Here is a 20,434-nt window from a genome sequence, read left to right on the forward strand (position 1 = left end):
AAATCTTGGAGCAGATTCTCCTGGAAACCATGCTAAGGCACATGAAAAACAACAAGGTGCTTGGTGACAGCCAGCATGGCTTCACTAAGGGGAAATCCTGCCTAACCAATTTGGTGGCCTTCTATGATGGGGCTACAGAATTGATGGATAAGGGTAAAGCAGTTGATGTCATCTACCTGGACTTGTGCAAAGCGTTTGACACTGTCCCACATGACATCCTTCTCTCTAAATTGGAGAGATATCAATTTGATGGATGGACCACTCGGTGGATAAGGTACTGGCTGGATGGCAGCACGCAAAAAGTTGTGGTCAATGGCTCAGTGTCCAGCTGGAGACCAGTAACGAGTGTTGTCCCTCAGGGATCGGTGTTGGGACCGGTCTTGTTTAACATCTTCGTCGCTGACATGGACAGTGGGATTGAGTGTGCCCTCAGCAAGTTTGCCAATGACACCAAGCTGTGTGGTCCGGTTGATACACTGGAGGGAAGGGATGTCATCCAGAGGGACCTTGACACGCTTGTGAGGTGGGCTGATGCCAACCTTATGAAGTTCAACCACGACAAGTGCAAGGTCCTACACCTGGGTCGGAGCAATCCCAGGCACAGCTACAGATTGGGCATAGAAGAGATTCAGAGCGGCCCTGCGGAGAAGGACTTGGGGGTGCTGGTTGATGAGAAAATGAACATGAGCCAGCTTCAGTGTGCGCTCGCAGCCCAGAAAGCCAACCATATCCTGGGCTGCATCAAAAGGAGCGTGACCAGCAGGTTGAAGGAGGTGATCCTGCCCCTCTACTCGGCTCTTGTGAGACCTCACCTGTAGTATTGTGAGCCGTTCTGGTGTCCTCAACATAAAAAGGACATGGAACTGTTGGAACAAGTGCAGAGGAGGGCCACGAGGATGATCAGGGGACTGGAGCACCTCCCATATGAAGACAGGCTGAGGAAGTTGGGGCTGTTCAGCCTGGAGAAGAGAAGGCTGTGTGGGGACCTCATAGCAGCCTTCCAGTATCTGAAGGGGGCCTATAGGGATGGTGGGGAGGGACTCTTTCTCAGGGACTGTAGTGACAGGACAAGGGGTAATGGGTTAAAACTTAAACAGGGGAAGTTTAGATTGGATATAAGGAGGAAATTCTTTCCTGTTAGGGTGGTGAGACACTGGAATCGGTTGCCCAGGGAGGTTGTGAGTGCTCCGTCCCTGGCAGTGTTCAAGGCCAGGTTGGATGAAGCCTTGTGTGGGATGGTTTAGTGTGAGGTGTCCCTGCCCATGGCAGGGGGGTTGGAACTAGATGATCTTGAGGTCCTTTCCAACCCTAACTATTCTATGATTCTATGTAGTGATCATAAGTCTCTGTTCCTGCTGCTTTTATAAAACACTAGGCTTGAAGGAACAGAGAGAAAATGTATTGACTTTTTATTAGTATCAGTAACCTAAAATAAAATATGGCCTTGCAACAAACACTTCAGAAGTGTCTGTGGGTCTGAACAACACCCTTTTCCAGGTAGATGAGCAGCACTCATCAGAGCTTGTTTCACTTTTGAGTCTGTTTCTGAAACAGCTCTCTATACTTGGCAGGAAAATTTGGCTGACTGCTATGTGGAATTGTTCTGGAGAAAGAAGATAGCCTACAAGATATTCCCCACTTGTTTATGGAGTTGCCTCTTTCCTTGACATGAGTTATGGAGGCAAGTCTGTCATAGTGACTTTACGCTATAAAAGTACCATTTTTACACAACCTAACCATAATTATTTCAGGCATTTTGACTTAAACCAAGCCCTACTGCTTCCTCAAAACTCCCACAAATCTGCCAAGGCTACAGGGATGTCACATGAAACACAGAGACCTGAGAGCAGGGTACACACCTGGTGTGTGGCCCAGGTCTAGCCTGATTCTGACCTTGAGCACATGTGAGTTAGTATGTATCTGAAATGCTGGATTCTGCACCTAGGAAGGAGTAATGCCAGGCACAAGTACAAACTGGGAGAGGAGTTGCTGGGAAGCAGCTCTGCAGGAAGGAATGTTCTGTGAAGAGCGCTAAGGACTTTGGGCTTGTTTAGTTCGGAGAAAATGAGGCTGAGGGGCAACCTTATTGCTCTCTACAGCTTCCTGAGGAGGGGAGGTGGAGAGGGAGGTGCTGAGTTTTTCTCCCTGGTATCCAGGACATGTAAGAAAGGTTCAAAGCTGCACCAGGGAAGGTTCAAACTGGACATTAGGAAACACTTCTCTACTGAGAGGTTGGTCAGACACTGGACAGGCTTCCTAGAGAGGTGGTCAATGACCCAAGCCTGTCAGTGCCCTTAATAACATGCTTTATCTTTTGGTCAGCCCTGATTGGTCAGGCAGTTGAACTAGATGATCGTTGTTTGTCCCTTCCAACTTAAATAGTCTTTTCTATTTAGACTGGGGACCACTTGGTGCTAATGGTAAGGAAGGAAGTTGTAGTTGCATGTTTCTCCTCTCTGCCTTCCAAAAATATCTTAAAGAACTCTAGTTTAGTAGTGAAATATTAAAATTGCACAATCTTTCAGCTACTTCAGTGTTATGGCAACACCATGTCCTGCTAACAGGTACTATAGGCTCTGTTTCTTGTACTGTGATTATGGAGTTGATACTGGGGTGTTGCAGCTGTCTCTGTTAGGGGCTGAGAACTGCTGTAAGGAGAGGCAGGTTTCCACACTTAGAGCAAGCCGGTTTTTACCCAAGTACTGTAACAACTATATATTAAATACTACTCACACATGCCAGGCAAGCCCTGTATAAGTCTGACGTTGCCCGGTTGACCTTGATGGCCACAAGCTTTGATGGTTTAGTCTCTGAGACTGAAACAGCTGGACTTGAGAGCTCTTCGAAGATTGATGCTGGAACTGGAGGCCTTCTTCTATTTTCCCCAAGTGCCACTGGAGTTTATATACACTTTTCCGTAGGTCAGGACTAGTCTGATCCAGTCTTCTCTACCCACAGGTCCAGTCTCTTTGTTCAGGAGGCTGTTGATGTATTTGCAGGCTGGTTCCTGATTCTTCCTAGTAGTTGCAGATTGAGTACCTTTACTCTAGATTTGATATTATTATGTCACTATACCAAACAAACAGCTATTACAAAATATTTTGATCCCTGCCCTAAATCAGAGTCCTGTGGTATGTCTGGGTGCAAGGCAAAATGCATGTGTTTTACTTTTCTACCTTAAATTGGGCAGTCTTGTGGTATGCCTGGGTGCAAGCAAACATCAACATTGAAATTCCCTGTAGGGTTGGAAAAGATGTGTGGAAGAGAGCAGTGATCTAGTGTCATACGCTGCAAAGCCTTTATTGGAAGATGCTGATCAGTCTCCAAAGCTGACACTTTTGTCTACTTGTATCTCCTTTTGGAGGGATACCTGAGAACCTCACTGCATTTGTAATTCATTTTTCTCCACTCTAGGCTCAATTTATTCTGGGATAATTTAAAGCTATATACTTTTGTGCCCTCAGGATCTAGTAAGTTAAATAGGACTTCCTCTTTTCCTGTCTTCATCCATCTAATAGATTTATAAATAATAATCTCCCATTTGGGGGGCTTTTTCTTTTGCTCTCCCAGGTTAAGGAGGCCAGTTTCTTTTAGTCACTGCTTAGAGGACAGGCTGTTGATTTCCTTGACAATCCATATGGTTTCAAGTCATGTCTTTGGGGAACTCATTAGGTTCTTATTATCACCTGCCATAGAGCTGGTTCTTGTCTACCATCACTGTAATAATTTCCATCTTTTGCTGCTGAACTGACAGTTTTCATTGTGGTCAGTTTTTCTAAACTTCAGGAGATGAAGTTTATGCCATTTTTCTCTGGAATATAATTTTAAAATAGAATATATTAGGTTGACTGCATATTTTATTGTATTTTGACTTATTTTGCATTTGCTTTGATGTCTTTAAGTAGTCTGTCCTTTCTAAAGCTTTGCACACTATTGATGTTGCATAAAGGATCTGTAGTTGCCCAGATCACTTTCTTTCCTCGCCATATAGTACTAACCTCCATCTAGTTTACTAAAAATGTTTCCTATTAAAACTGTAATTTTGTGTCCCAGAGTTCTTGAACAGCAATAATCTGGTTTCTTTCAACTAGAGTGAGTCAACTCCTACCTCAGTTATGGAATCTCATTTTCTGCATGTTTTTTTCTACTAGCCATGTAATCTTAGTCCCTGTATTGAAAGGTAAAAATAAATGGGAATGCTGCTTGTTTCTGCTTCTTTACCTCTGTTACAGATTGTGCATGAGGTTTCTAAGTAAAAAAGCCATATTTCAGCTTGTGCCCAGAAATCTTTTGGAACCTGTTGCAGAGTAGGATCTGCATCATTTGATTAAGTGTTACACCACACATAGTCTGCAGTCCAAAACTGATGTGAATGTCCCTGACATGATGAATCAGAGCTCAGTTATGTCAGATGCAGTTATATCAGCGATACACGCTTGCCTCAGCTGGAGATACCTCAAACCAGGGCTGTATGCATACCTCATACCTCCTGAAGGACAGAATGACTTGGCAGGCTCATGAGGTTATCAAAATTATCTTATCACAAGCTTTCCAGTAATTTAACATAAAAAAGGATTTTTGCAATAGTAATTTTGGACAGGATGACTATTAGGAGATGGCTTGGTTTCTCGAATGCTCCTTTGAATGCTGCTAATACCTTCTCGTCCATGAAAGTGTTGGGAATATTATGTAACTAGACTTGAAATTCGGTCGCTAGGCTTTTGTCATTCAAATGCAGATTTCTGAATTATAGGTCTGAGAATTTCAATCTATCTCAAACCTTAAAGGAGGAGACACTGCAAAACATATTCATAATATAAATAAATAAATCACATTTATATATATCTGATACAGGTTAGTGTTTTATGGCTATCAATCCTGCCTGAATCCAAATAACTGCAAGCAAAGGGGGCAACATCCATATAGTAATTAATACTCAATTTTAATGACAGAAAAAAATAATTCAGCACTTGAAACAACTTTGCTTCTCAGGACTTTCAAATTACTGTGCTAAGCAGTCCTTTCCAATCTTCACTGCAATCATAAGAATAATAATGAAAAACACCCTGAACTGTCCTTAGAAGACAGAAAGTCCAACTGCTCCTAACAGCGGGGTAATATCCATCCCGACTGGCCATCTGTGCTGCAAAGTGATCAAAGAGGAAGATGCTGGGCCAAAGAAGGTAGTGAGATCAGCTGTAACATTGGAAGCTGAGGTTACTCAGTGTTCAGGGAATGTTAATGCCTAAACCAAACATCAATTCATTTTACTGATTAAAGACATTCTTTTTAAAGATCTGAACCCATCTGCTTTTAATTGAAATGTTGATGTAAGATTGGTAGGAGAATTTGAATATGGTTAACCCCTTCACTTGAAGGTCTTCTGGTTTTGGCTGGGATAGAGTTAATTTTCTTCCCAGTATCTGGTACAGTGATGTATTTTGGATTAGTATGAGAATAATGTTGGCAACACACTGGTGTTTTTAGATGATGCTAAGTAGCACTTACTCTAAATCAAGGACTTTTCAGCTTCTCATTCTCTGCCAGTGAGAAGGCTGGAGGGGCACAAGAAGTTAGGAGGGGACACAGCCAGGACACCTGAACCAAACTGGCCAGAGAGATACTCCATATCATAGAACACCATGCTCAGTATATAAACCAGGGGGAAAGCTGGCTGGAGGGGGCTGATCACTGCTCGGGGACAGATTGGGTATCAGTCAGTGGGAGGTGAGCAATTGTATTGTGCATCACTTGCGGTTTATTTTTCTTGAGTTTTATTTCTTTTTCTCCTTTTTTTTTTTTTTGATATCTCTTTTCATTAGACTTACTATTATTTGTATTATAATATTTTACTTTATTTCAGTTCTGTTCTTATCTCAACCTGTGGGTTTTCCCTTTTTCCAGTTCTCTCAAATCCACTGAGGGGTGGGGAGGGAGAGAGGAGTGAGAAAGTGGCTGTGTGGTACTTAGTTCCCAGTTGGGGTTAAACCGTGACAGAAGGTGAAATAGCAATTATTATAAACACATTGTGTGAAAGGAAAACTTTCCATATATATATATATATTACTTAGGATATCCATTTGGAGTTCATTTTACTTATAGGTAAGAAATTTTCCTTAATATACTTTTTTCTGCTATAGACATTTGAACATAGACAAATACTTTATTATTCATGATCATCTGAAACAAATAACACAAATTGCATTCTGATACAGTATACTTGAGACTAAACTGTCTGTTAGTAGTTTACAAGGTAGGAGGCAAAACAGATAAAGAATTCAAATACCAAGATTAGGTATTCAGAATTTAGGACATAACTGACATTATGGTGAATAAACATTCTTCCTCAGTTCATCTTTAAAGTAGGTTCATTTACTGTTTCATCTCAAGTGCATTTCTGCAAAGTGCATTTCAGGTCTACTATTTGACTTCATTTATCTGTTACAATGATCTTCTGTGTACAGCACTGTAAAGGGCCTTCAGGTAACCATGAAGGATATTTGGTTTTCCTTGTATTTCAGCTTCTAGTAATGCTGCAAAGCAAAAATCAAGGTATGAAATCAAGGTGTGAGTTTTCCAGGTTACTCTTGAAGAAGAGTCCTCAAGAAAGATATTTTTGGAGCTAAAAACTTCATTTCAGAAATCCAAAAAAATCTCATAAAATCAAAGAAAAGGAACTCTCTAAAAGTACTCATCAACCCCTTGAGAATTGTATTTTCAGAACACTTGAATAACTACTTTTTCTTCTAGCCGTGTATCACTTGCAGAGTCTGACTTCAACAAAAAATACTGACGGCACAATTATTCTGAAATGTTAGTATTTTCTGTACAAGGGCTCATTTCCAATCCTGACCTTCATGTGTTTTCTCATGAGGCTGACATCCCACTGTTGGATAATTCGTAGACTCTTGTATTGGCAAGTCTGTATAGAACAGTGTGCTGCTATGGTGGATACTCCAGACTGGCTCAGATACTAGAAATTATATAGCTGTGTTAGTGTTCAGCTCAGACTTAGTGTACCCTTCTTTAGAGAAAGCAGAGCTTATCAATTCAGCTGGGTGTCTCTAAATGGCATTGTATTGTGCAGTCAAGTCATAAACCATATTCCTGCTATTTTTTTTTTCCTCTGGTTAATGGCTCCATTGTTTGTATGTGACTGCAGACCTCGTTATGCTTCTGTATTATGGTTCATAGACAGCCTTATTTTCCTGTTTCATTGGAAAACCCATTAAATGATTCAGAACTAACCCTAAGCACAAATGATTCTTCTGCTTGCTCTTTTGTGTGGCATCCACTGCTTTCAGTTTCACAGGAGAGGTCTTAAAATCTCTGAGTTTCTGGAGAACAGCAGTGAGGTTTTAACCACATGACTCCTTCCCTCAGTTTTGTCAGGGGAAGGTTTAAGCCTTTTTCTCCAGCTGCTATGTAGTGGTGAGAAATCACTTTGAGCCACTTTCGTTGGGTATCTACTAGGTTACTTCATCAGAATTTGGTGAAAGGATTCTTCATGCAGTCCCAGATGTTTAAGATCAAATGCTCCCAGTGTAAGATATTTGAAAACCACAGAATCAAACTGTCGATTTGTCATATTATTACAAACAATTTTTAGAGCTTTCCTACTGTTGTGTGTAGTCATACTTCCTGAGTCACCTTTTCCATAAATTCAGTATTGCAAATTTTGTGTTCAGCACATTTGCTTGTTGGGAATTGCATTTCCTTTGTTCCCTTGAGAAAGAAACAGATGAGGTTGGCACAGGACCTACTTTGTGTGTGTGTGTGTTTCAATTAACTTAGTCTTATTTTTGACAATAAGTATTGTGGGTTTTGTGGCCCTGAGACAAATTTCCTCTACTCTATGGCTTATGGTAGTAGTCATCTCAGCTGATGTATCCATGCAGCATCGAGCTGAAGACTGGCTTTGCCTTTAGAACCACAGGGCTATTAGCTCTGCTTACTGCAGCACTGGATCATTACTGCTCCACTACTTTCGGTGTTGGTGCAAGCAGTCACTCCATTTGCTCAGGTAACTCTGAACTGTCCTGCAGTATGGGCTACAGATGTATCCATACGGCTTCTACTACTTAAGGTTATGGCTTAACTTCACTGTCTGCTGCTGGAGGCTGTCATCTCTCTTCTAACAATAAAGAAATTTTCACAAGGAACGAATTTCAATGACTATCAGATCACTGTGTTGTGGTGAGGAGAGGGGGTTCACTCAGTTTGAGGGAACCACGCAACCTTTGCAGATAACAGACCTTAAAGTTGCTTTGAACTTGCCCTGGACTCTGGTGTGTGTTTTGATGAGCAATGTGTCTGTGCTCTCCACAACACTCTTGCTGGCGCAGCTTTTTTCTCTTCTAAGTCTTGTGGTTTCAGCAGGTGTTAAAATTGCCTAAATGAAACCTAGTTGCAATTAATTCCTTGAACACGCTCATAAATCAGGCTTTTCTCAAATACCTGTTTGGACACCTGGTTCATGTAGTTGAGGTTAAATACACTCCCGGATTAATGATTGGCTTGGCAGAGTCTTCTGTTGTTTTGGCCCCCTTCACTCCTCATGTGGTGTATAGTCATCAACTCAGGTTTAGCTGGGAATCTTCTTTGTGTGTGAAAGTTCCTGCTATTGTAGGAACCTATGGCAATTATGGAGTTGTTGGTCAGTGATTATGCTACTTCACTGGGATCAAAGAATGATAATTACTCTTTCTATTGCTAGTGTGGCCTTGGAAGGGAGTAGGCATAAACAACATTTGGTCTAAAAAAGCCTCTGACTACAAAATTTGCCCAATTTTTCATCTGTGGAATATTTTTACCCTTGTACATATATTTGACATGTTTTACCAATGCATCAAAATCATTACACTCTAGAAAAAGAATCACTTTTGTACAGCTACTATCAGTTTGTCATCTACATACAAATCAACAAGAGTGCAGCATTTTTATTCATTATAATCTTAATAGCATTAATAATATAGGGTTCATAGTATTAATATTAACAATAGTATAAATAGTATTAAAGTATTGGAATTTTTGAAAGCTTTTTAGTTTACTTCTAATCTTAAAATAGTATCTAACAAAGCATGAAAGCTCATGAAATGCATAACAGTATAAATGCAGAGCCATATACTTTGCTGATAGCACTGATTTATATCTGCTGGTGGCCTGGACTACTCATTTTAATTGAATTTGCTATACCAAAGATGCCTAGACCATAAACATGTTAAGGACATATCTGCTTCCAGCATTTCTTGCTTGCTGGCACATTATTATATTACAGTGTGTCAGGTCCATCTCAAATTTCTGCAGAACAACTATCTTTCTTTGAGAAATGACTCTGTATACTTGTGTGGTGCCTGCAGTTGTGTGATGGCCTTGAATTTAATTTAACCTTTGATAGAAATGCATTTTGAACCCAGCTAGTATACTTGTGCATTGACAGGAACAATTTATGTGTAAGAGGTGATTGTCTTCTCAAAATCTGGATACCTGAATTGTCTTTTTTTCAAAATTTAGCTGCTCCCTCTGGACTGTGCACTAGTTCTTGTTATATTCGTAGTGAGTGTGGTTTGGGGCCATTCAGACCTACTGCAGCTATTTCGTGGTATAGGATTATAATTTTGAGAATTAAACCTGTCATATGCTTCTGCCTAATAAATCCAGGAGAAAAGAGAATTTAATGAAATGGTTGAGAAGTTTTGTATTTGTAATGGTGTACAGGAGATTAGTCCTGAGATGACCCATATTACTTGAGGTCAGTGAGTACACCTCAGGCATATTGGGTTTCCAGCTTGTTCTGCTTCTCCTGGCACTCATTTGTCAGCCTTCAGTTTTGCTAGATACCGTTGCTTTTTCCCTTTTAAAGGGATGTTTCTCTCACACTAACAGGTTTAGAAGAATGCAAGTTTTCTATTTGTGCCACAAAGCACATCTCCCTGTATTTGCTGATAAAACCATTACTGGCAAAACCAAAATGATGTTGGTTGTTGATACGAGTTGTAGATTATCATTCAATTTATAGTCTATAAAGAAAGCATTGTGGAGGGCAAGAGAAATGTCCTAACCCAAAAAAGTGGTTTTCTCCCATTTCATTTACATATCGACTATCTGTAGCTGTGATACTGAAAGGAGCTATGATGAGCTCGAGGCGATTGTGCCACGATGTAACCTCTAACCTTGAAGACAAATGCTAGATACAAGCAAGGTAACCATGAAGGCAGCAGATGGATAGAGTACCTTTGCCTGTGCACATCCCACTAGTGACCTAGCCATGCTGCGGCTCTGGCCAGCACAGCTCTTGTGCTGTGCTGCTCACAAATGCTCTCCTGATCGAGGCTATGTACCTCCTGTTGCTGCAGTCTTTCTTATTCCAGCAGAAGTCAGCATAAGCAATAATGGTTTTGTGATCAAATTGTTCTTTAAACTGTGTAAAACATAATTTGAGGATTAGCTACTGCTGTGCTTTGTTCCTAATTTTTCTCCTCTAAACTTTGGATTGTGTTCAGTAATTCTGATGGTTCTTGCATGCTTCCCAGGCTGCTGGATGGAGTGTTAACAGTTTTTATTTAGTTGTTATTATTGAGAAAAGAACATCAGGGTATCTGTAGTTTAGGCTGCAATGAGTAGAATGTGAAGTGTAGACTGATCCCAATATTAAAAGGATAGATGACGAGTGAACAGAGAGTCAGATAACCAGTAATGGTTTTCATACCAGAAATTTCTGAAACTTTTATATATATATATATATCTCTACCTGATCTGCAGGCAAAATTAGGTATTTGCATAGCTATGCCTGTGGCACCATACCTCCAACTAATCACAGGCATTCACAAAACTGAAGATCGTTTCCCTAGACTGACTACTAAACTTCCTCCACTAAAATTCAAGACAGACATAAAATCCTCCAGCAAAGGTGTTTCCTTTTGAAAACTAACAAATCCCACAGAAGAAAATTGGCATAGGCAATGGTTGTAACTGCCTTTTTTTCTTTCTTTTTTTTTTTCCAAGAAGAGATCTTTTATAATGTCTCTGCTAAGAAATTATACAACAGAATGTTCTCAGATGCTGCAGCTCAATATCATATAAAGCTATAAGGTAGCCTGTATGACCACTTCAGGCACTGAAGAAGTGTAAGGTCAGGAAGTTAGTGTGCCGGGGTCAGGCTGAATCTGGTATCCAGCAGCCTAGCTGGCTCACTTTCTTACCACGGAAGACAACACAGAGATGACCATGTCAAAATCTTTCTAGGATTGTAATGTGATCTGGTAGCAAACTGACAACACCATTCAGTCACACCCATGCTGGCAAGACCAAACTCCTTTGAGGACTATCAGAATGATTTGCTAGCGTAGACATGTCACTTCATGCTGTGATATAACTCGTTCTTCTGATAAGCAAACTTGTTACTGAATTAGTAATTTTTAGGCTGCTTTCAAGTACTTTGGTCCTATCCATTTTCTGGACAAGATGTCACTGTAAAAAATCCTAGAAGATATTTTTATTTTCATGGGGTGTGTCAGTACCAAGAGCAAGTGACATATCAAGGGGCTTTTCAGTGCCATGGGAGAAATACAGCAATTACTGACTTACTAAGATAATGGATTTGGCTAGAGTCTTGTCAGCATGCAAGTCATGCACAGTCCTATGTGTGAAATCATGCACAAAATCACAATGAATTAAAAAGCTTCCCCACAGCAACATAATAAAGGACAATCTTTGAAAGGCTAAACCTAAAAATAGAATTCAGTCTGAGAAAGTGTGTCACTCACTAATTATGGAGAGGCTGCCTCTTAAAGTCATAATTAGCTTTCTATTACAAACCTATTTTTTAATGTTTTCTTCCCCAAGACAATTGAAGCCGTTCAAATAACTTTAAACATTTTTCATGTGCAGTTTTACTACTGGTGTTTTAGGGTAAATGGTATAAGCTTGCCTGGTCTTCCAACAATGGCTGCTTCACGGAGTGCCAAGACCCGTTTGAGCCTGGCTTTCCACTGCAGCCAAAATGCCTTTCCTTGGTGTTCCCCTCCCAACTGCAATCCACTACACAGCGAGGCTGCAACAGTTTTACTCTCTATGAAATCACTCCTGCCTGGGTAAATGAGGCTGAATTTTCATGGCTGTTTGCTTAAGTCTGCATAACTGAAGTGTAACTTCAGTGTGGAACTTTTCTTTCAAGTACATGCTAGGTATACATCAAAGCATCTGTAGAAAGAAAAATTTATATTGAAGCTATTTAGTAACACATTATGCTATGTTAAATTCTCCATGATGCTTTTCACAGCAAACATACATTCAGAATTCATCTTCAGTCTGTATACTTTATTTCATTTACTACCTGAATAGGTATATTTCTAAGTATTAAAACAGTTCTAGATATCCAAGCCGCAAATTCTACCCTCTTTTGTTTCGTACCATGTGTATTTCAGTATCACACCACATGGTCTAGTAGCTCATCTTCTGTGATTTAGCCACAGTTGTTTCCCTTTCTGGGTCAGGAAAGAATGTCTCTGCATTACTGTCTTAAGAGGGACATACACAACTGCATATTAGGAAAAGACTTGCCAACACTGTCAGAGGCTCAGAGATGGATTTACATTTGCACAGATGCACAACAATAATGAATAACCACTGTTGTCCTTCCAGCTCTCAAACATATCCCCCTTGGATAATAACTTAACATGTATACTGAATGAAACATCTTCTGCTGCTTGACAGCACATGCCTTGTCTCACTTATACACTATTCTGGTATATCGGCTGGAAGGAAATAGTTGCTGAAGGTATGTGCAGCATAGGGTAGATGTTGACCTGTATAGATGGGAGTGGGGGTTAGCTAGGAAGACCTTGAATCCTCCTTATGGAAAGTCATTGCAAGCTAGCTAATCTCTTCTGTATCTGCAAGCCATTTGAACAGAAAGGCAAAATCCTTCTCTGTAAATGTTCTGTCCATCTTGTCATTTTCTTTGATGGCATAATTTTGTGTCAAGGCTGTAATATACATCCTAGAGACTGTTTTTTTGGGTTTTTTTTTTTTTTTTTTTAAGCAGATACTGGGACAAAGGAAGAAATAGAAAATTTGCCCATTTATTCAGTATACTTACAGCTACACATGTTTGTTATTGTACTGATTGTATGACATTGTACCGGAGGAGAAGCAGGAAACCTCACTGCTCTTTTTCAGTTCTCCATATGCTTACAAGTACTGTAATGCACAAGGCAGTTATAATTAGCATCATGACTCACATAATACTAGTAACTGCAACTATGCCCTCAGAAGAAATGACTTTTCCATATCCTTCAGTTCAATTCTGCTTTGTATTAATGTCTCACCCCTTTTCTGTCTCTTATTCCAGAACCCCTGAGTTGATGTTAAGAAGTGTCTTCCAGCAGGTGTGAAGGACCAGACAAGTCAGACCTTGGCCCTCACAAACACTATTTCATCTGTGCCTGCTTCCAGAAAGAAGGAAGACAAAGTAGAAACAGCAACTTCCAGAATTCCACTCCTTCTCCAGAAGATAAATATAAACCAATTGCACAAGAACATAGCTTGAATTCAGTTAAAGAAGCCAGACAATAACTCCTTGCTTTCTGGGACCTGTCCTTTTAAGTCTGTTCCTAATCACAAGAGAATGAACTTCTGTGAAGAATTTAGCAAGTGGTTTTAAAAGAAAACTGGAGAAGTAGCAGATGGTGAAGCACACAGACATCTTCGGTAGTTCAGGAATGGAGTGAACACTGAGTTAGTTTCACATGCTTGGGCTTTCTAGTGTCCACTGAAGAGATGATAAGCCACCAAACAAAGAAGATTAAAAAATAATTTGCTAATTTATAAGTCTAACATCTGCTTCATGTTCCTATCAGGAAGATATCAAAGAAAAAGAGACAATGGAGACTGAGGACAAGAACAGGTAAAAAAATAAAACATACAAACAATCAAGCAAAACTCCTGAAGGAATTTTTTGTTAGGCTGACATGTTCCTGCTCAAACGCCCATTGTCAGTAAGTTTAAGACCGAGCTTGAAACTTGCCTAGTATTTGTACAAAATTGCTACTTTTGTAGCTACTTTCTGCCTTGCAGTCTGCAGAATGCCCACTGATGTGCAACTCTGTAATGTACAGCCTCTGCTTTTTCCTGTGTACTAGGGAGGTAAGCTTTGTGTTGTGGCAGAAAGTTATTAGCAACAGCTTCCTATTGTTTCAGGGTCTGGTCCACTGGCTTCCTGGGTAATTTTGCAAAAATTAATTAAATTTGGGGGTGTCCTGGGTTCAGCAGTAGCAGTCATTTTTCTCCTTCTTAGTAGCTGGTGCAGTGCTGTGTTTTTGACTTTCAGCCTGGAAACAGCACTGACAACACCAATGTTTTTAGTTGTTGCTCAGTAATGTTTGCTCTGACCAAAGACTTTCTGAGTCTCACGCTCTGCCAGGGAGCAGGGGAAGCCAGGAGGAAGCAGAGGCAGGACACCTGACCCAAACCAGCCAAAGAGGTATTCCATACCACAGCACGTCATGCCCCGTATATAAGCTGGGGGCAGTTACCTGGAAGAGTTAGATCATTGCTTGGGTCGGGCTGGGTATCAGTTGGCAGGTGGTGAGTGGTTGTATTCTCTTCCCTTTTTATTTCCCTTATCATTATTATTATTGGTGGTAGCAGTAGTGATTTGTGTTATACCTTAGTTACTGGACTGTTCTTATCTCAACCCATGGGAGTTACATTCTTTCGATTCTCCTCCCCATCCCTCCGGGAAAGGGGGGGAAGGAAATGGGGGGAGTAAGCAAGAGGCTACATGGTTCCGAGTAACTGGCTGGGCTTAAACCATGACAGGGGGTTTTAATCTTTTTCTTCTAGATTTGTTAACTGCCCCCCTCCCCATCCCCCCAGTGTAAATATTGTAAATGTAGATGAAAAACCTCAGAAATCTCTGAGGGTTAGACATCGCATGTTGTGCAGCAAGCTCTTCTATAATTCAGTAAGACATGTTCTCTTATAAAGACTAAGTTTGATGGTCACCTTCATTGGCACCAAGGCCTGAAACGGGACCAGAGATGAAACTAAAGAACTGCCAGGGATAAGAGCTGGAAAGTATGGATTGTCCTGGATTGAGCTGCAGGGGCAATATTTCAGCTGGGGACCGTGCATTGGACAGAGGTGGGGCTTCACAGTTGTAGCCAGGGAGAGGCGATCAGACTTGCCTTGACATACCTGACTTTTAAATATGAAGAGCTCAATCTTTCTGCTAAAAGCAGATTTCTTGTGGTAAGCATTATTCATGCTGTCAAACTTGGAAAATTCTATATTTCAACATTGACATTCTTGGATACTAATAAATGATGGGCTTTGTTCCATCAAGATCACAAATGACAGATATCTTGTCATATCAGTTATGTAGTGATCTTTGCTCATTTGGTTCCATGCAGTTTATGGGTTTTACGCAAGTCCCAGTTAAATTGAGTTTACATTAGACCATGTAGTGGTATTTCAGAATATCCATTGTATATTTTTGTCTATTCCAGTATCAGTCAATTATAAAAAATTACAGATCTCAAAGATTTTGCTCCAATATTTTACCCAGCCTTCAACTTTACCATTGATATTGTACTTATTTTAAGTACCTATTTTAAAGGTAGTCAAGTGCCAATTTTCAAATTGGTGTGCAAAATTAGGGCTTTAGTTGTCTAACCTGAAGTTTAGCTTTAGCAGACCCTGTGCCCTTGTGATATTGCATCAAATTAATTTGCTTCTGAAATTTTTGTGTATGGCCTTCCTCCAGCATGTCTCTTGGCCACTGCAATTAGATGCTTTTTGGAGCACAGCCAAGATTTTATGTTATTTATTTATTTATTTATTTATTTATTTATTTATTTTACAGTGTCTATAACAACAAGAATGTGCCTCCCGTTGGAGCTTCATGGAGTTTATGCAGTATATATAAAGACATAAGCTAAAGTATAGACTTCCAGTTCATGTTTTAACTTTGAAACTTTGGAACATTTCACTATATGTATTTGCTACTACTATCAATTAATGGTAATAGGGGTGCAATTCCCTTAACTTCCCCCATCCTTGTTCCTCTTTTTATACATCACATAGATGGAGTACAAATAAATATATACATAAGTTTTTCTAGCTAGTTAAAAAGGCTTCATTGATTACTTTGTAGATGGGGTTTACTGCAGTGTTAGTCTGTGCTAATTACATGCTGCCATTAATCTGGTTATTATGAATCCACAAAAAATCTTTGGGTACTGAACTGCTTTAAACTGGTCCATGATTGGAGGCCGTGAGTACACTCTGCACTTGCAGTACTGATGCTCAGATGGGATACAATCACACTGCAGCTTTAATTGCCACAACCCTTCAGGTGGTAATCCAGTCTTCACTGACTGTGAAACCCTTTATTGCTGCAACTTTTTTTTAAGGGATACCACTCCTGTTCAAGATAGGCACAAGCAGGCTAATGGAAGAGAAGTCAACACAGGCTTAGTTAACTTTGCACTTAGGTCATACTAATATTTTAGTAGAGATTTTACATAATTACAATAGTATACATATTGTATCTAAAGGACATGGAACTGCTGGAACAAGTCCAGAGGAAAGTCACGAGGATGATCAGGGGACTGGAGCACCTCCCGTATGAAGATAGGCTGAGAAAGTTGGGGCTGCTCAGCCTGGAGAAGAGAAGGCTGCATGGAGACCTCATAGCAGCCTTCCAGGATCTGAAGGGGGCCTACAGGAGTGCTGGGGATGGACTATTCATTAGGGACTGTAGTGACAGGACAAGGGGTAACAGGTTAAAACTTAAACAGGGGAAGTTTAGATTGGATACAAGGAAGAAATTCTCTACTGTAAGGGTGGTGAGGCACTGGAATGGGCTGCCCGGAGAAGCTGTGAATGCTCCATCCCTGGCAGTGTTCAAGGCTAGGTTGGACAGAGCCTTAGGAGACATGGTTTAGTGTGAGGTGTCCCTGCCCTAGGCAGGGTGTTGGAACTAGATGATCTTAAGGTCCTTTCCAACCCTAACTATTCTATGATTCTATGAATCTAACCAACTGTTTCCATAGGTATGTATAAATAGATATACATATAGATTCATAGAACGGTTTGGGTTGGAAAGGACCTTAAGATCATCTAGTTTGAAACCCCCTGACATGGGCAGGAACGCTTCACACTAGACTATGTTGCCCAAGACTCTGTCCAACCTGGCCTTGAACACTGCCAGAAACTGAGCATTCACAACACTTTTGGGCAACCTGTTCCAGTGCCTCACCACCCTCACAGTAAAGAACTTCCTTATATCTAATAATAAATAAGCATAATATATAATATATAGGCATCATAAATAAGCATACAATCTGTTGTGCATCTAAAAATTTGCTCTGTAACCTCCATAGGTGTCCTGTTCTCCATCTCACTTTCCTTAACCTTTGTAGAAACCTCCCTTGACTTCTGTATTTCCTGCTTCTCATGTCCAAATATAGAGAGGTATACCAAGGGGCATACTGTATGCATGTATGAGGTACAGAGATGTAAACAACAATTACGACAGTTTCAAAAGCACTGTGCCACCGACTAGTGAAAGTTTTACCATCCGTTTCACTGGAAGTTGTTTGGATGTATTTGGTCTTATCCTTGCTGAAGCTACAGGCTAGCATACTGTCCTGGTTTCAGCTGGGATAGAATTAGCTTTCTTTCTTCCATGTTGAAGATATCACAGCTGCTTTGTGTCTCAAATCTGTCAAAATGAGCCAAATTAGCTCAAATAACTCAAATAGTAATAATTTTTTTAATTGGATAATACCATCTGAACCAGGATAAGAGGTAATTATGTAAGTTCCACCAGTAAATTGGAAAGAAGAGTGAAAAGCAGTGAGGGTGTAGGAGGCTGGAAGTACTCGATGTTTTACTCCATGCTACTTTACATAGGATAGGACATGGTAACACAGACAGCAATTCCCAGTGAATGATTATGCAACTCACGTATGAGGTAGTGTTTGGAGCAGTATCGCAGCTATTAGATTTGTGTGACCGGACTTGTCATGTAACGCAGGAATCCCTTTCACATCTCTGTTTTTCCAGAAGAGGATGCCCTGTGTCGTTTCTTCCCCTTTTCCTCCCTTCCTCTCACTAAGCCTTAAATATGGCTCATGTTTCTTACTCTGTGACATTCATCTTTCTGTTGTCTGAAGGATAATGTTTTGCTTGTACTTCTGTATGAAACCCTGTTATGAAGGAGACAGAACTGATATAGAGCCAGTACAGAGCTAGCATTACATGTTATCCACTATATGACATACAGGTACTTGAAGAGGTGCTTTGAGTTGTGCTTTTCATAGTTTAAGAAAATTACATGTCTTGTATTTCCTTCTGTGTGACATTGTAATTTTCTACATATACATAGGGCTTGGTACACTGATGCCTTGAAAATATGAAACTTTGAAGCATGATTAGATGCAGTATCCAGAAGCAACAGGGATGGAGAAACACTTCTTAAAATGTTTAATGCACGTGTAATATGGGGCAGCTGAATTAATTTTACTTATTAAGTAGATTTTTCTCCCTTATGTAGAAAGATAATAACTTCGTTAAGTACTCTGGAATGAAAATAAGAAAAATATTACTGGTATTACAGAAAAAAATACCTTTGGTAAGCTGATTACCATGTGTGCTAAATGGAGGCAAAGAACATAGGCCTGGATTCATTGTGGCATTTAGGAACTTATATTTGGCACTGAAATCAATTTCAGATTTAGGCTCTGCTTTTTGTTGTTTCAAGGTTAAAGTGGGTGTTCTAAATCTGGCCGTTTTATTGGCACCAATTGTCAAAAGCAAACACCACCAGTTAACATATTGCTTATTTAAAAATGTATGCCAAGAGCAGATCTTGCAACACTGCAGTCCCTCCTAATGCTATTCTCTAAAGAGCAATTGAAAAGTTTATTTTTATCAGTGCTTTGGTTTAATCTTTTGCACAATTTGAAATGCCAAGCATTTTGTACTGGATTTTGTTATTTATATGATCTGGAATAGAAACCCCTGTGATACTTAGCAATTCAAGTCTGTAGAGTAATGGCTACTGTACCATAGTTGAGTAAGTTTAGGTCCTCTCTTTGAGGACTTAATTTAAAGTAGTCTTTTCCTAATGTTGGATCTAAGAGGAAATTTTCCTTCAGAATTTAAGAAGATTTAAAAATTTTACCATTTATTTGTGCTTTCTTGCTCTGGTCTTTACATGTAAAGAATAAAACTGAAACAAATTTTATAGGTCTTTAAAGTACTTTCCATTAGCATTTGCTTAGTGCCATCAAGGAACTGGCTTGAACATTAAAGCATATAACAGAGAGATCAAAATCCTCAGATGGAAACAAATGGCTTTTCCTGGCCTCTGTGACCTTCAATCTTTCGTTTGTTTTTACTAGTATTTAAAAAGGATCTTGTTCTTTCTATATTTGACATTTAGAAACACATCAGCTTACAAAAGGAATAGTTCTTTAATATTTCATTAAGCCGCGATCATACATTTTGCTTAGAAGCTATCTATAACGGTTCTACATGAAGAGCGCAGAGTATGAGAACAAGTTTAAACTCACTGCATCAATCTATAATAAAGCAGTTTCAGCATATTAATTAAATTGTGTGATAGATTTTATGGCAAAACTAGATATTTCGTTTAAATCAAATGCTTCATAGGCCAGAGGGAGGTTTGGGCTTTTTGTTGTTTTTTAAATTTGTACAAGATAGGACTATAGCCATGTCAGCTAAATACTTTTCTGTTAATGGAGCTATTCAAATAAATTCGAAGCTTTCCAGTAAGGGGTGGCTTTCCAATGACTAGCACATGTGTCATCAGCCAATGGTAGGTTCATTCTCAAACTTCTTGAAAAGGCATTAGTAGGCAAGGATAAAGCGAGCTCCTAGCAGTGACTACAGATCAATGCAATCTGTAATCTCTGGGTAATGTGATATATATACAACGTAATGTTTAAAACATCTGTTAGAAACATTTAAGGAATTGATTTAAGAATGAAGGTGCTTAGCGTATTATAGAAAGTTTTGATTTTGCTCGGTGTGCACTATGTCTAATCTAGATATAGTTATTGAGTCACTGTTACTTGCCTGCCAGCACTGCAGAATGTTATTTGGTGCACTGGAAGCTACTGTACTGCAGCGGTTTCCTCTTGCACTAGTGACCTAATCATGTTTGTTTCTTATCACAACATACACTCCTTTTGTAGACTCCATTCCACCTTTCTAAGCACACTGATAAAGAAGAAAGGGGTTTGCATCTTTTTCTGCTACTGAACACTTATTTTAAATCACTGGGAAATATTAGGCGATTCTGCGCCTCGGAATTTTCTGTTTCAAGGGAATGTCACTATGAAAATGGCTTTCACTTCATTTTATAAAAATGCTTTAATGTTGCAGAGACTCTCAATTTTTT

At 39.7% G+C, this 20,434-nt stretch overlaps 1 protein-coding gene across 1 annotated transcript in view; it reads left to right on the top strand.

Moving 5' to 3' along the window:
- SACS (sacsin molecular chaperone) overlaps window positions 1–20,434 on the top strand; it is a 67,240-nt gene that overhangs the window by 6,877 nt on the left and 39,929 nt on the right. The window contains exon 2 of the mRNA XM_065678531.1: window positions 13,352–13,906. Coding sequence (XP_065534603.1) covers window positions 13,884–13,906 — 23 coding nt within the window. The 5' untranslated portion in view covers window positions 13,352–13,883. The remainder of the gene's footprint in view (window positions 1–13,351; window positions 13,907–20,434) is intronic.

This window comes from Lathamus discolor, chromosome 4 (assembly GCF_037157495.1).
Source record: "Lathamus discolor isolate bLatDis1 chromosome 4, bLatDis1.hap1, whole genome shotgun sequence".
Taxonomy (NCBI): domain Eukaryota; kingdom Metazoa; phylum Chordata; class Aves; order Psittaciformes; family Psittacidae; genus Lathamus; species Lathamus discolor.